Here is a 17,035-nt window from a genome sequence, read left to right as displayed (position 1 = left end):
GCCTGTAGTTTCATTAGCTTCCCCTTCAAACCGGAACACAATGTACAAAATATTGCTGCGTGGCTGCAGAAAATCTGATGAGTGGATGGTACCTAACCAGGCGGGCTGGTAAAAAGCCCTACCACCAAGTAAATTATAACTATATAGTTGATAGATTACTAATTGCTACTTTTTATTACAGAATACTAGCAATTCCCCAAATGAATTAAGGAATTGTTAATATTCCTATTATCTACCCCCCTTAGGAGTGGAGACGACAATAGCCCAAGGTGTCAGGATCCTGCGACTTTTTACATCGCTAGGCGGCCCGTAAACATTGCGCTATTGACGCTAAAGACGGTTATTATAATAAATACTACCTTTCTCGAACATACAATTATCTGGAGTGAAAAACATAAAAATATTTGGTCAGACAAAAAGCAAACACTAAACTAAGTGTCTTTTAGACTGTTCGTATCCGTACTGTCAAATCTTAGTGTTTATATCGATGAAGCTTGAGATTTATGTAGCTCGCTGAACCTGCAAACTGAAGCACTACAAAGTAGTCCTTTAAAATGATGAGGTGACAGAAATTTAACGTCAGCTTTATCGTAACTGAGGACCGATTCTGCTTATTGATCTTAACGATGCGATTAAAATACGACCCGACTCTGATTGAATCGCAGCCGCATCGCTGCGTAAGCGCATGGGAATTGCCGAATTTTATGATCAAAAAGTTATCCTCAATGTTGTTTACACCTTTAAAGACGTATCACTTTGTATGTTACCCAAGTCAGATATAATTTTAAGTGCTTATTCATAAGTTGATGGTGTAACTTTTCCAATAAAATAATCCTTTTTGATTTTCAGATTTCGAGCTCGTCTCCACGTTACATGCATCACGGATAAGCTGACTGGTGAATTAAAATGTGACGGATGGCCAGACGTCAAAGTCGCCCTCGCACCGGTGGGCCCGTTAAGGCCAAACGCCGCTGAGAGCGACTTACAGCAGTTGATTAGGTAAATACCCGTCATTAATGCAACTTAATTTTTTTTATTGAATAAAATATTTATATGTTCTTTGGCTATTTATATAAATGTAGATTCTATCAATACATTTCGCTGAGCCAATTTTTTTCCGAACCAAACGTAATTTGCCAATTCCCTCCAGAATTTGAAAATTGCATTTTATGTACCTGGGCCACATAACTTGGTTTGCCGACATAAAACTATTCGTAATACTAAATTTACCGCTACAATATAAAAAGTGCTACAAACTGAAATCGGAAAACATTTCTAGAGTAGGAATAACTTTGCTCTTTTATATGGTAAACAAAACTTACTAGAACTTCATTAAATTGCTTGCATAAATACTATTACTAAAACTTCAGTAATACATTTGACTTTTATGTATTTTTTGTTGTCCTTCTTAACGTAACCGTATCAGGCTGACCAATCGATACAGAATCGTCTGTAAATGTTTATGGGTTATTAATTTTTTTAATTCCAAAATGACAACAGCTATTCTTATATACATATATTAAAACATTTTACATTAACAGCCTGTAAATTTCCCACTGCTGGGCTAAGGCCTCCTTTGAGGAGAAGGTTTTGGAGCATATTTCACCACGCTGCTCCAATGAGGGTTGGTGGAATACACATGTGGCAGAATTTCGTTGAAATTAGACACATGCAGGTTTCCTCAAAATGTTTTCCTTCATGTTTGAACTCATAATTATCGGTTAAGTTGCACGCGTTCTAACCACTGGGCCATCTCGGCTCATTATACACATACGTATACTTTTGACGTTTTTAATGGCAACATTTCGAAGTTTAAAAAAGTGATTAAGTCATATTTAAATCAAAAGTATGCTGATCGTTGCTTTTTTCAGTTTGTGACTATTTTATATTTCAGCCGTCGTTTAAACAATATTTTATTTTCGTTGCTACTGTCATCGTTAGGAGTAAATACTATTACTATTACTCATAATTAAGGTTGCATTTAGTCTTCATGTTTTTGTACTTGGATTTAGTGAATACTTTGTTGGTCTCCTAAAAATAAACTAACCTTTTATCTTAAGTTTTGTCACGAATACGGGCGTGCACTTTCCAATGGGTTCCAGCGACATCGTAGTGAGTGCGCTGCGCAACACGCAGCTGTTCTTCTCGTTCGCGGGCTACCCCACGTGCCCGCGCCTGCGCCGCCACCCGCCCGACGCCGCGCCGCGCCTGCCGCTGCACTACGACTCCATGGTACCACCTCTACGCACCGCTCACTGGGGGCTCGTCGGACACAATCTTGGGACACAATCATTTTAGGCTCTTCATTATGATATCTTAAAATCTTTCTATCTGTGTGGGAGCCGTAAATCGACTAATGCAATTTTTACTATTAATTTTAACGTCTTTGACACAAGAAAACGCATATGGTGCCCAAGAATTAGTCCACTGGTGTAAATTTCTCAGAGTGTTGACATATTAATTATATTTTGCTACATTAGTTACTCCATGAAAAATAATAAAAAATTTAAAGTTTTTACAAATACTTAAAAACCTTAAAAACGTTACATTCTTCCTTTTAAATAAAGCGTTTTAAACAGTGATGTAAAACTCAAAAGCCTACGCATTGATTTCCAGCTTCATCAAGACCGTCAGATGTACACTTCGACACCGAACTCCACAGCTGGATGTATCCAATTGCTCGGAGACAAGCGGCTGCTAGTGAAAGTGGTGGGGGCCAAGGATATTGGTGGTAAGTAATAAACGTGTAACATAATACTTTAAAAATCAAAATATAGAACACTTAGCACAGTACCTTCGACCTTATAAGATTTTTTTAATCGCCGGGATCAAATTTATTGTAAAGGCCAGTAGAGCGATACTGTAAGATCTCATTTCGTATATCACTCGTGCAATGTTGACAACCGACTCACGGTGATACGAGTATACTTGCAATTTTATAATTGTTACAGACAATGTCCGAGATGGCCCAGTGGTTAGAACGCGTGCATCTTAACCGATGATTTCGGGTTCAAACCCAGGCAGGCACCACTGAGTTTTCATGTGCTTAATTTGTGTTTATAATTCATCTCGTGCTCGACGGTGAAGGAAAACATCGTGAGAAAACCTACATGTGTCTAATTTCAACGAAATTCTGCCACACGTGTATTCCACCAACCCGCATTGGAGCAGCGTGGTGGAATATGCTCCATACCTTCTCCTCAACGGGAGAGGAGGCCTTAGCCCAGCAATGGGAAATTTACAGGCTGATTATGTTTATGTTTATGTACAGACAATGTCAATTATTACATTCGAACATCTCACTCTCGTATGAGTGAGTATCTGCGGTGAATTTCGAATATCTTCTTACAGAATAGCTCCACTGTTCGTATTATAGATTCTACCGAGAAAAAAATCCAAATAAAAATTCAATGATTACTGTTTTCCTCGAATAAAATTCAAAGTCAACTTTATATAAATAAACATATCTTTTAAATGGAAATCAATTGAATGAAACTTTTTCGAAAGAAAATATTTTTAATATATTATTATGAAAAAAATATAAGTGCTTTGTACAAAGGAAGGTGCTTTTCGCCATCTGATCTGATCTTTTAAAACACGCAACGGATTTTAATGTGTAATACGTGCACATTTCAGTAGAGAAAAGTCTACTCGACTATTCAACATTCCTAGCTGGAATAATCTTTTTTTTTTGTTTTTCATTAAATCAAAAAGTTCGTATAGACCCCTATCGTACCCGCGTGAGGCATTGCCGGATGGCTAATGTAACAATTAATTATTCGTCTCAAAGGTAAAACTGGGTGTATCGCCCCCTACTGCGTGGTTGAGATGGACGAGCCTCCGCAAAGGAATCAGACTGCGTTCAAGAAGGACACCACCAGCCCACAGTGGGAGGAACATTTCCTATTGTGAGTCCCTAGATAATATTAATCAAAGGCTTCTATCGCGGCCTCTGCTTAAAAGACTTGGATTGTGAAGGCAAACATCGTGAGGAGTCTGTTTGAATTGGATGAAATCTGCCACATCGGAGAAACGTGTCAAATTCACTCCTCAAGAGCGCTGTGTTCTTGCCCAGTAGTGGAACCTTCTTAAAGTCTGTTACTAAGTACTTATATTTGGTATTAACGCATTTTCTTATGTAAGTGAGCTTATATGGTCCAACTGTTATGAAATGAGAATCTGAACTCACCTATCAAGCAATACTGAGTTATGATGGGCATCAAGTATATAATAACCAGAAATTTTATTGAAATAATAGTAGCATAACAATCACATTTTATATCCCGTGATTGGTTCCGCCAATAGCCAATAATATTTCGTTAATAACCAATGTTTGGCCAATCACAAAACGCTTTGTCGAACCATTTACTTTGTTCATCTCAAATTGGTTCACAAATCTTTTAAACTGGAAGTTGCCTCACAATTATTACAGCGAAACGAATAAAATACTAAATAAACTGAAATATTTTGTTATATAAAGACTTGTATTTTGTTTCCAGTGATCTCTCTCCACAAACAGCGGAACTGCTCTTCGAAGTGTACGACCGCAGTAGCCCCCCGTCACCCGGAAACACGACTTCGCAACACAGGTACAAGTACTAACTATGTTATGTTAATATTTTATTTATTACAAATATACAAACGAGATGTTATATTGGCAAAGTTCGGGAGAAATGTCCTCGTGATGTCAGAACGTTTTTCACGCAGTGCAACCAAAGATACTCTAATTTTTTTAAACTTAACTTCCAATGAGACGTCTAATCCTATAAGAACGGGTCTCGGCTTCCAAAAGTACGGAATTTGTAGTCTCCAGTTCTCTGTTTCAACTTTACAAACAGAACCGATCAGCATTTGAATAATTTCTATAAAAATATTATGTCCAGATTCTGATTCAAATCGTAGATATGGTATTCGTGAAGTACATTATACTTTTCCCCAGGTTCCTAGGTCTGGGTTTGGTGGGTATAGACGAGCTGCTGGCGGCGCCCTCCCAGAGGCAACAGATCGGGCTCCAGACCAGGCCCATGGAGGAGCACGACGTCAGCGGGAGCCTCACTGTAGAGGTGAGCTTGTCTAAACTAAAATTCAATATAAAAAAAGGTTTCAGAGAAGAGGTTGTACAGTTTCTATAAGATGACATAACATGACAATTTATTTTCAGTTCCTATTCATCGAGGGCGCAGATATACCAGATATAGGGTCGAAACCCTTCAAGATCAAGGAGAGTCTTCGCACCGTGACTCCGCAGGGCAGACTGACCACGACCACCAAGACCACCTTTCAGCAGAACGGTGAGAGACTATTTTTGAGGAAACCGACAGATTTTTATTGACTCATTGCAATGGATGTAACTTTAAATACTACATATATATAAAATTATGGGACTATGCAGTTAATATGTCATCATAAATACTATGTCAAGTGTCTAATATGAATTTGATGGTAGATGGTAGTGCCATGTACATATCTTGCCATGGACCAAGGTTCTTACCATTTGGTGGAATATTTGCTCCTACAAAAAGGGGGGGAAGTTATTTTAATGAGACCACTCAACTGACCCCTGGGGCATCATGTCATTAAGTATGAAATAAATTTGGACAACGTGGAACTATTCATTATCCGTCCAGGACACGACGCCAGCCAACTCACGGAGTCAGCTCTCCGGGAGCTGGAGTTGAGTCCGACCAGCGCAGCCAACAAATCCACGCTCATCATACACTCCGTTCAAAGGGTATGTATTGTATAGAAGCTGTTCTTTAACAGGAAACTTTATGATTATTAAAGATTGAGTTGCAAGAGCAACCAAAAATATGAAATTTGCATAAAAACCGATCTATCAGTAGCTAATAACAAACACTGCCGATATGAAGCTAAACTTAAGTGGCTCATTGGCGTAGGAAGCAATGGTTAATATTTCTTACGGCGCCAATATTATTGGGCAGTTATAACTACTTACCATAAGGTGGCCCACTTGCCAGTCCCCGAAAACGTGCTAGAAAAAATAAAATTATGCGTTGGGTACATTAAATGCACTAAGTATCTACTTACTTAATATGTTAGTGTTTTTTTTGTCTATTTACACTCGTATAAGAATATAAGAACATATCAAGAAGAATTCTCGAAGAAGTTTTTTTTTTCAGTCTTTACTATCTTTGAACTAGCTTAATTTATTAAAGAATTTTCATGAATAGACTCAAGACAACCTATATCTAAACTGTCGAATGCGACACAGCTCACTTGGAAACTGAAGTTTTTTTAAATTACATAAACATCGCAGATAAATTACTATTAGTTTTAATAGCATTCCTAACGCTAACCGAGTTACGTTCTCGCTTGAGACTCCTATAGGACGTCCATGAGCCGTCACAAGGACTTCCCTTATACGGCAAAATTTGCTCTCCAACCGTACGTTGTCAATCATCAACATTGTCATGACCAGTATTATGCATCTAACATTTACAAAAATTTGTATAAGTTTATAAAATTAGAAGATGAGAAGAAAGAATACTTATTTCAGTCCAAACATTTCATTTCAGACACGATGATGATCCGCTAAATAATTATGTAAAAAAGCATTTATTTGGTCTATCATATTATGAGTAATTAGAATGTATTTGTCGCAACCAAATTTAATTAGCCTTTCCATCAACAGCCTAGCCATTTTACTAAACGGCGTCGTTCAAAAAGCTTCCTAAATGTCATCCGCTAGTACATTTTCAGTTCATATTATAGTTTGCTTTAGACTCTCCTAGAAAGTTCGGCTGTTAATTGAATGACTGATTAAACTGCCCTGCGACGTATTTGTTTGTGTTTTATTTAGAAGTGAATTAACATATAAATGATTTTATTTTCGCATGCCTGTGTGGAATTGAAACATCGCAGGAGCCGATGAAGTCGATAAAGGTGAGATTCCCTTGCATTTAGGCAATGATTGATACGTCATTTGCCTGTTTATCTTCATGTAATTATTGCCCTTGAAGTCTATGAAGAATAACTAATAACCTCTTTGAGCATGATCTTTGTTTCTCTTTATTAATTTTTTTTTATAGAAAAATGAGATTTTTAATTTAGAAATTAAGTAAATTAAATTCGTTTTATATTTCTCAATTAAATTAATTTATTTATTAATTATACTCAAATAACCAAATTAATAGTAGTATATACTTTTTTAACAATTTTATTAATTTAAAAATCTCAAATTCCTATTATACCCGTGTGCAGTGTTGTCATACTAACAAAAAAAAAAACTCCCTAAAAAGGTGGAATTAACGGACTCCGGCAAATTCATCGAGGTTGAAAGAGAAGCTATGGAAAACAACCTTGAGATCATAGATAAACCTAAAGAGAAACAATCCACTCCTAATCAATCTCCCGCCAAAAGTGTAAGGATAAAGGAAAATGGCGCCAAAGCTAACGGAGACACTGAGATGGTAAAAGTGTGTTTTTTTAATTTCCTTTTTAATTGTTGCATGAAATATTATTTCTTAAGTCTCAACTATTAAGCATTGAGCTTTATTTTAAAAATAATAATAATATAGTTGCATTAATCATATCATTTGGATTCATTGTATTTAATAAAAACTTTTTTATAACATGTATTAAAATTGACATATTATACTAAAAATCAATACATTAAAAGTACAACATTAACATAAAATCATTTTTTACTTAATTAGGCATCAATTTCTCTTGTTCACTCATAACTATACAAATTGGGTTATATTCTATTGATCTATAAATATATCACAAGTACATGTCATTTATTCTTAGCACTAATTTCGTCAAAAGGTACCTACATTAATACTTTTCGTTGTGAAAAGTTAAATAACGTCGGTTGTCTTACTGGTAACACTGACAGGCGTCAGACGTTCCATTCGAAAAGGTAATATCGTAATAGTAGTACTTGTTATCGACCGCGGTTTCATTCGCGTTCGTTGGTACGGTTCGAGTAAGGATGAATTTAAACAAACCATAGATTTACGTATTCCATTGAATTTACAATTAGCTTCGCTATATTGTACACTGTTAACGGTTCTTGATTAATATATATTTATTAATAATACAATACTAAGCTCTTAACTACTTATATCCACTTTAATTTTACATCTTTTAATTACGATAACAGCTTCGTTGACGTTCAAAATGCATTTTTTTCGCAAATCCATAGTGATTATCGTAGATTATTCAAGCTTTCGACCAATGATATCGCGTCAATTAGATTTTAAATGTTTTTATTTGGTTTTAGTCCTCTTGTAGTCGGAATACACTGTATTATTTGCCTGCTATTATAGACGTGCGTTTTTAATCTGTGAAATATTTGTATTAATGTAAATGTATTAATGTGTATTTATACAGTCATGACGTTAAACGCAACAGTAAATTTTTATTAATAAATTATTTAGTCTTATAAATTTAGTTTATCGGTGACATACGAACTCTTTGGTTTAATACTACAACTATATTTCTAATGTGCTTATTTGCTAGCAGCAGGGCGATTTCGTGAACCAAGAAGCTCCCCCAGAACCCTTGCCGAGGCAAAAGAGAAAACGCGACTTCTTTGGAACTATTAAACGAAGGTAAGAACTGTCTGCTGTTTAAAACTATTGGACAATTTAAGTTTAATTTTGTTCGTGAAGGAGTTGAATCTATAAATAAAGATTTGGAGATATTTATATATGTGAATGAGTGAGAAAGAGACAGCAATTCAGGTCGGTTTGGTCGATGTGATTATTGCATAATTAATTAAATAGTTGAATAATAAACTCAATTTTATATTTCAAACTAAATAAGGTCATTTGTGTATAGGCTTATTCTTTACAATGAAATGAGGTGCCAACCAAAATAACTATGATGTTCAATCTGTGTATATTATTATACAGGCACCCTAAGCCTTTAAACTGTAGATTGATATTTAGCGGTATACCTAATTAAAATTGGACCCATTTATGAGTGTATATCAAGTATATCGTAGAAGACTTTACTTTTTACGTTGAAATCCTTTAATAAACAATTGATAAATAAAAACTATGTTCGATATTAAAATAAATGTTAAAAAAATTAACCATCCAAAATGCATAATTTTATTTACTGGCAAATTTATAACTATTAAGGGCACATATTTAATATTAAAAATGTAATTCCAGATTGGGTCGGTCGCGAACTCGTGGCCAGTCCCTAGAACAAGATGCGGAGATGGAAAATCAACGGATACGCAGCATCAGCGCTGAGAGAAACAGTCATGGTAAGTTTAACTTCAATTTTATTGAATTCATGATAATGCTTATGATGTTGATGAGGAGCTACGTAGCCGATTGCGCTGGAGATATTATAGTAGCGGCTTTTATATAGTATTATAATATTTCAACAGAACGGCATTCGCTCGGATTGGAAAGATAACACCTAAACGTGCTTACAATTCTTCTGAGTCCCAACATGTAAATTTCAGGCATTTTTTTAAAAAGATTATACGATCATATTCAAATTTTTCGCCATCTACAAATCTGTACGTCGTCAGTTTACCTCGAACAGTACTCTTTTTTCGAAGGCGATTCTTAATCAAATACTTTTCTTAATAAGAATTCGGTCTTATGAAACATCTGCTTTATTAATTTTACAGAAAAAGCCTTAACACTGCCAAATAGGAACGTATATTCCGCGGGAGCGTCGCCCGCGCAGTCCGGAGACGAGTCAAGGACGTCCAGAAGGTATGCACTAATATAGTTTTGTTTGACGTTACTTAATCAATGTTGCCATCGCCATAAAAATATTTTATTCTAAAATTTAATTAAAAATACCATCATAGACATTTCCAAATTTAAAATTTTTGATGATTTTGCACTAACAAGACAAATCTTCTTTAAAACAGTAACTTACGATTGAAATGTAGTTATAATTACTAAGCTAAATAACAAAAACAAGGCTGTACTGCCTCATTTAAAAAATAAAACAATAATTTGTATACATAATATATATAGAACGCGAATATATATTTTTAACAAAGCGCTAAATGTGAATTTTTCTCTTTTTTCATCTGGCAACACTCACGCTGGGGATAAACGCACTCTGCAATCTGGTAACATTGGTTTGTCATAATCATTCTCTATAATTAATTTTCTTTAAAATGCATGAATTTTCTTGATTTATTCTCCCCTTTTAACGCTTCGATCAACCTTCTTTTTTCTACTTTTCATCCTTCTACATATTTCATTGCCAATTCATACGTTTTTTCCTGTCAAACTCAAAATGTCCAACTTTTATACTGATTATATATTTTCCAAAACTATACCATGAATCAAATCATTCATGTCATATGTGACCATTACAAAAAATAACCCAGTAGATCGTCCCTTAGCGAAGTCTCCGGATTCAGTACAGCATCAGCTCGTACCTTCATCCATGAGGCCTCTACCCTGGTCTTGGAGACCATAGAGGCCGGTATTAAGAAACACTACTTGGTACCGCTGACAGTCGCACAAAGATCAAGATGGCGGCGGAAGGGTGTGAAACTGCATATTTATAATGAACATACTTTCATCGCTAAACATCTTAGCGGGTAAGCGATTATTATGGAATAATTTAATCTTTACTTTTAAAGAGATAAAAACTTTAAGTGTTTTCATATTTATTTTTATTGAATTAAATTAAACATTACTGTTGTGAGTTATATTTGATTAATGTAACAGGACTAAAGGTCTTGTTATTCTTTTTAATGACATATTTGAGAAAAAAATAACAATATATTTAGTCGGTTGGAATTATTATAGTCATCAAAATTCTTGACCACAAAATGCAATATACAGATATACTTCAAACAATAAAAAATAAAGTTTGCCTTAGATGTTGTATTCAGATAGCCTGAGTTAGTTAGCTTTAAGTAGCGGTACTGTACTGTAGTCGATCGAGCATCGTGTGCATTGAATATTAAGATTCTATTCTCTAGAGGCTCAGTGGAGGTAATCGCGTAGTGTGACTATCTGAACTACCTTCGTGATTACATCTGAATGATCCTGAAGATGCTCATTAAAATAAAAAAATTACTTGGTGGTAGGGCTTTGTGCAAGCCCGTCTGGGTAGGTACCACCCACTCATCAGATATTCTACCGCCAAATAACAGTACTCTGTATTGTTGTGTTCCGGTTAGAAGGGTGAGTGAGCCAGTGTAATCACAGGCACAAGGGACGTAACATCTTAGTTCCCGAGGTTGGTGGCGCAGAGGTGATGTAAGGAATGTTTAATATTTCTTACAGCGCCTTTGTCTATGGGCGGTGACCATGGTGACCACTTACCATCAGGTGGCCCATATGCACGTCCGCCAACCAATGCCATAAAAAAAAGGACTGCGCAATTATCGTCGCATCTAACGCAAGCTTACAGTCAAGTGACAATACTTGTCCGCAGTGGCACAGTATGTGAGGTGTGCCACAAGACAGTGGCGCGCCGCCTCGGCAAGCAGGGCTACGAGTGCCGCGACTGCCGCATGCGCGTGCACAAGCACTGCCACGTGCGCGTGCCCGAGCCCTGCGCGCGCTCCACCGTGCACGACATGGAGCTGTGAGTACACGCACGCACGCACACACGCACACACACGCGCTCCGATATGCTCGACGATATAGTCGCGCGACATTGGGGCTGCCACGTGCGACAGATCTGTCACGTACATATACATTGAATTGTAAGTATAAACACACTGAGAGCTGTACTACGATTTAGTGATACATCACTAGTACTGTACGTGTGCCTGCTCTACTAGTCACGTGACAGAATTCTGAGTAAGTCCACAGTCAGTAATACCACACGTATGTGCTCCAGCCTACGATGTAGAATTACTGTGTACAATTGTAAGTATGTTTATAACTCGCACGTCAACAATTCAGTAAGTACTCCGGGTTGCTGTGAGTGGGGGGAATTAGTCGACTACGACAACCGCCTGTGAGTGTAGTATTTATGTGTTATTAATATAGGCAGAAATAACAATTATGAATACTGTAGTACTTAATAATAAATTTAATGTTTTATTATTTATATTATTATTATTACAGGTAAATATTTTTAAGATATAGTTTAAAGCAAATAGGTTGTTTTTTAAATTATTAAATATAACAGCTTGATATACTGTAAATAAGGATTGATAAACAATTTAATTAAAAAAATATAAGAAGTTCTCAAAAATACATATTTAAAAGTGAATATAATATCATAAAAGTGACATCTAATATTAGCGCCAAATTATCTGTCAAAATGAAAAATATTAATTCCACAGATAAGATTAATAAATTCGTTGTAATTATTTAACGTATGTATTTATGTATACATTTTATTTTATCTGGTTGCCTTCCAATGAATACGAGTCCGACATGTAATGGTAACCAACGACATAGCTAGCTAGAATCCATATACATTACATATATAATAATATATATCACGCTTTGTATATATTGATTGTAACCAATGTATGGTAAGTGTGCAACAAACCAGATTTCACTGGAATCGATTCATATCGATTTTGCCAATCGATTTTTAATATATTTAAGAGATATTTTTAGTATCTGTTTTTTGATAAAATGAAGTAAATGAAATCTGGTATTTACTAGTTTAAATAGTTACGAATAATATCGTGCTGATGAAGAATCTTATCAACAGCAGTTTCCAAAAGGAATTTATATAATTATTTCAAATTCTACAATTGTAAAAATGCGTGTTGTACTAAATGTCTTTGCCTATATTATTTAAAAATTAAATAATAATTATATACGGCTCCATATATATTAAAATTATTAATTCTTAATTAGCACGGTTAATTGAAAATTCTCATTGTCAACATATAAAAAAAAAAAATCAATGTAATATTTTACAATCAAGTAGTAATCATGCTTTCTAGTAATTGATTATGTTACGAATGATAAACAACTTTTTGTTTAAAAGTTGCTTATAATAAGCGGCTAAAACATACATATAGTTTACGAGATCCGAAACGACTTAGAGAACTCGACTGAATGAATTAAATCAGTCAGCGAGATTGAAATCTGTTCTATAATAACGACAGAAAACTTCATTGTAATTTATCAGACGTATACAGATATCAAAATATCATATCGTTGAAACCGGTTTTCATTCAGTCATTCCACGATCAGTTTGAATGATCGAATCTCATCGTTTTTTTACGTAGGTAATTGTTCTGTTGTATACTGACTTATTCTTAATTTGTTTTTTTTTTCGTGCTTCTCTTGAACTAATTTGACAGTAAATTAAACTTTTTGACACAGGTTTAGAGAAAGATATAGCACAAATTGCCATCCCTTCCACTTTTTATGTTTTTTTGTTTAGTACTGTCAAATTAAATTAGCTTAAAAATAGTTTACAACAGAATCAAGAAAAAGATATATCATTTTGTAATAAATCTCAGTAGAGTTCTCTGATACGGTAATGTTTCACTATAAAAACATATCTCTCCCATAAAGTGTATCTCGTAAACATTTTTCCTATTCATTTCCGCTATATTGCTTACGAATATTTTAATTTTCAATGCTGCCAAGGTCCCATTCCCATAGTTTTGGAAATGGAAGGTACATTTAGTTCATATAATATTAAAACGCTTTTATTGTTGTCTCGAGATGAACGAATATGAATAATTGATTATAATATCATTGATTCATTCGATTCTCAAAAAGATTCGATATCATTCGATTGTCAAATAAAAATTGTTTTGACAGATGACTGTCACATAAGTGACAGTGTCATAACTAAATATTTTATAGATAATACTCTATGCCCTCTTGGCACAAATAAAAGACAGAATAAAAAAAAATAGATAATACTCAATATATTGATAAATTAACAATATATATTGTCTTTGTCATGATCGTTCATCTCTATGCTATTATATGTTACAGTGACGTGACTAGCGCATGCACAATTAAAAAAAAAAGAATATAATTATATGTAGCTATCACACAATATATGAAAATTACGAATAATATTTCCATTCAATATTATTGAATGACTTAATTTAGTGACCGATGAATTGAACTGAAATGAGTATTATTTTAAAAAAATGTACTGTTTAATGTTAGATTAAATTCGTGTATTTTTATTAATTTTGCGCTAGTGTCGTCTTTATATCAATGTTTTATTGTCAGCTATGAAATATTATAAATTTATTTAAGACTATAACCTGACTTGTAGTCACTAAAATATGAATACTTGGTGATAGGGCTTTGTGCAAGCTCATCTGGGTATCACCCTCTGATCACCTTGATCGCTAAACAGCAAAACCTGATATTGTAACTAAAGGCGGACATCTTAGTTCTCAAGGTTCACTGAGCATTTGCGATGTAAAGAATGATTACTATTTTCTACATAACCGTTTTGTTTCCAATATGTGTTCGTAATTTTTATTTACAAAGCGAGTTGAAATTGTATACCAAATCTTATAAACTCATGTTATAAATCTAAGTAAATTAATGTTCTACCATAACAAAAGCAAATACAATTTAAATGTATTTTCCTAATATTTTGAAGCTGACATGCATATAATTGTATAAAAGCAGCTAATTTTAAATAAATTTAGTTGTATGTTTAATTCTATATTTAATAATAAAAAAAAACAAGATGGCTGATATGTCATTAGAAACAATACATCAAAAAACGTGCTTTTCTTATTTAATTTGCTTTATCAACATTTAGAAGCTTTAAATAGTTTTTTGTAATTTAAAATTTGTAGCTGCAATATATCTATATTAAATTATAGTTTATTAATATATATGTCATTATTAATAATGTTTAATAATTATTCTTCTAGATCCATGCTCCCAGTGTTAAGCGAATAAACCAGCTAAGCAAGAAGACTGCAAGAAAAATAAAACAAAAAAAATACAAAAAAATCAAAGCTATTCAGGTCTAAAAACACTAAAGTCTGTAGTCGCCTTTATAATCTGTTTGCCTTTTTTGTGGCATGTTTATGTTGTATCTATGGACTCTATGAGATAGACAAATCATTGAGTACTTTATCCTTTTATTAATGTCTTTATTTTGCTTTATTAATAGAGCAATTTCTTCAGTAATTGATTTTAACCTTCTATGTAAATTTTGTATGAAATTAATTATCATAGACATACTTATCATGACTATAAAAGTAAAAACACTCGACTTATCATCTCTATGGTAATCATTAATTTCATTGATTAACAACTCTAGCAAATGTATGTGTATAATTTATTATATTTACTCGGGTGTTCTTAATCATTTTTCAAATTACTAGAACGCTCGATATAATGCAGATCTGTCTCTAGTATATTATGAATAAACTTTGATAATGAAGAAAAGTTTTTTAAAACACAGGTCGAAACTAATAACATTGTCTATGGCAATTGTCTGTTTATTTATCGTCTTTGCCTTTTTCAAGAGCAAGTTTAATAGCAGAATAATAGAAAAAAATGAAAAGTCAATAAACGTTCTTCTATTCTGTCATATATACATAATGAATTTAATAAATACACAGTAACCCAATCATTATAACAGTCCAGAAAGTCAATGCTCGGTTCCTATATTTAACGAATCGTGTCTGTACAACAGTAACCGTACGTTTTTCAGTTACGATTAACGAGCTGATAAATTCCTAAATGCACATACGTGTATATACGACTTTGAAGCGTTTGGAAGATTTTCATAAGGACGCTTTTGCTTTACACCTCGTTGACATTACTATTAACCGTAAACAAATTGAAATTATAATTAAATGTTATCCAAGCATGCTCTCCTTAATTACCAACTTAGCTATAACGCGTTTACCTTTTTTGAGCACATTTTATTTTCGAATAACAAAGTTTTTGATATGCACATTTATAGCAGTGCTTTATGCTGTAATAATTCGATGTTTTTAAAGTAATTTAATGATAATCGTATTAATTATTATTTTCTTATTTCTAGGGCTTACATCTCATCACCTTACACGGACAAGAACATAAGAATGTTGTGATCTTCGCCAGGCTTAAGCACAAAATATTAAAACTATATACTTAAATTATTTAATTTATTAAGATTAACGAAGTACAACACCCTTGTACTATACGTATACATTGTAAAGGCTTTTTTACAAATATATTTATAAATGTAAACGTTATATGAAATTGTATATTAGCTGTAAGAATAAAAAGTAGTTTCCCTTATAAAAAATTCTAAAAAAAATTTGATTCCCGCTTTATCTCACATATTGGCGCGAAAGTTAGACTAGTTTAGGAATCGCTAGAGCCCACCTTAAAAACCATTTCCAAACGTTCACGTTACCATCAAAAAAAAAAAAAAAATTAAACACGCCAAAGTTACAAACATGGAGGATTTATTAAAATCTCTACCTCATTTCTTCGAAGTTACGACAATACACATGAAATTTAAGGTTACCATATACATTATATTTATTTAAGATGAATTAATATAAAAAATACTTGTTATTTTTAAATGTTATTTTACTGTTAATAAACATCACAACTCGGTACTTATGTCTCTTAAATAACCACAACTTTGCTTTAAAAGTGCGATATAGCTAAATATATAAATATAAAATAGCTATTCTGTGACAGATAAATGTTGATTTAGTTATAAGTGCTTACGCACAAAATGATATTTGTTGTTAAATTGTGCAATAAAATTTAATAAAAACACGCTTCGTGCTTTTTTAATATAAAAATTGCTATTTAATTACATGACAACACCAGTGACCACCATATTTTGTTCGTTTGTTTCTTGTATTTATCGATGTGTTTTAAGTTTAAAAAGAGTGTTCGAATACGTTATTTTTGAAACTTTGCTACAAATATTTTAAAAATAAAGCTGGTGATGATCGTATTAATAGTTTTTGATATATTTGTAGCGTTTTATTCTCATTTTGTTATAAAAAAGTGATTTTGTACATGACAATGTATTCTTGTAAAGATTGTTGAAGCATTAGATTACGTGGATACTAAATATTATTTATAAATGTTGGCAATGTGTTTTTGTAATTTTTATTTTCAGTTCTTTTAAATAAAATGCCTTTTTTAAA

General features: G+C 33.4%; 1 protein-coding gene across 14 annotated transcripts in view; it reads left to right on the top strand.

Annotated features, from left to right (window-relative positions):
* Positions 1–17,035, top strand: part of LOC113401176 (uncharacterized) — a 77,114-nt gene extending 60,079 nt beyond the window's left edge. The window contains exons 5-21 of one of the 14 annotated variants that reach the window (XR_010309715.1): positions 850–999; positions 2,103–2,232; positions 2,617–2,731; positions 3,791–3,908; positions 4,500–4,589; positions 4,940–5,063; positions 5,162–5,291; positions 5,628–5,731; positions 6,883–6,903; positions 7,260–7,436; positions 8,485–8,576; positions 9,144–9,241; positions 9,617–9,704; positions 10,337–10,552; positions 11,398–11,550; positions 14,798–14,893; positions 15,925–17,035. Coding sequence is in view for 12 of the 14 variants with exons in the window: in XM_064219372.1 (XP_064075442.1) it covers positions 850–999; positions 2,103–2,232; positions 2,617–2,731; positions 3,791–3,908; positions 4,500–4,589; positions 4,940–5,063; positions 5,162–5,291; positions 5,628–5,731; positions 6,883–6,903; positions 7,260–7,436; positions 8,485–8,576; positions 9,144–9,241; positions 9,617–9,704; positions 10,337–10,552; positions 11,398–11,550; positions 15,925–15,973 (1,855 nt within the window). In the remaining 2 variants the exon portion in view is untranslated. Of the gene's footprint in view, positions 1–849; positions 1,000–2,102; positions 2,233–2,616; positions 2,732–3,790; positions 3,909–4,499; positions 4,590–4,939; positions 5,064–5,161; positions 5,292–5,627; positions 5,732–6,882; positions 6,904–7,259; positions 7,437–8,484; positions 8,577–9,143; positions 9,242–9,616; positions 9,705–10,336; positions 10,553–11,397; positions 11,551–14,797; positions 14,910–15,924 lie in introns of all 14 variants that reach the window. The other 13 variants (XR_010309716.1, XM_064219379.1, XM_064219377.1 and 10 more) reach the window with 13 other exon arrangements.

Source organism: Vanessa tameamea, chromosome 27 (genome assembly GCF_037043105.1).
Source record: "Vanessa tameamea isolate UH-Manoa-2023 chromosome 27, ilVanTame1 primary haplotype, whole genome shotgun sequence".
Lineage (NCBI taxonomy): Eukaryota > Metazoa > Arthropoda > Insecta > Lepidoptera > Nymphalidae > Vanessa > Vanessa tameamea.
The sequence above is the reverse complement of the archived record's forward strand: the minus strand, read 5'-3'. Positions and strand labels throughout refer to the sequence as shown.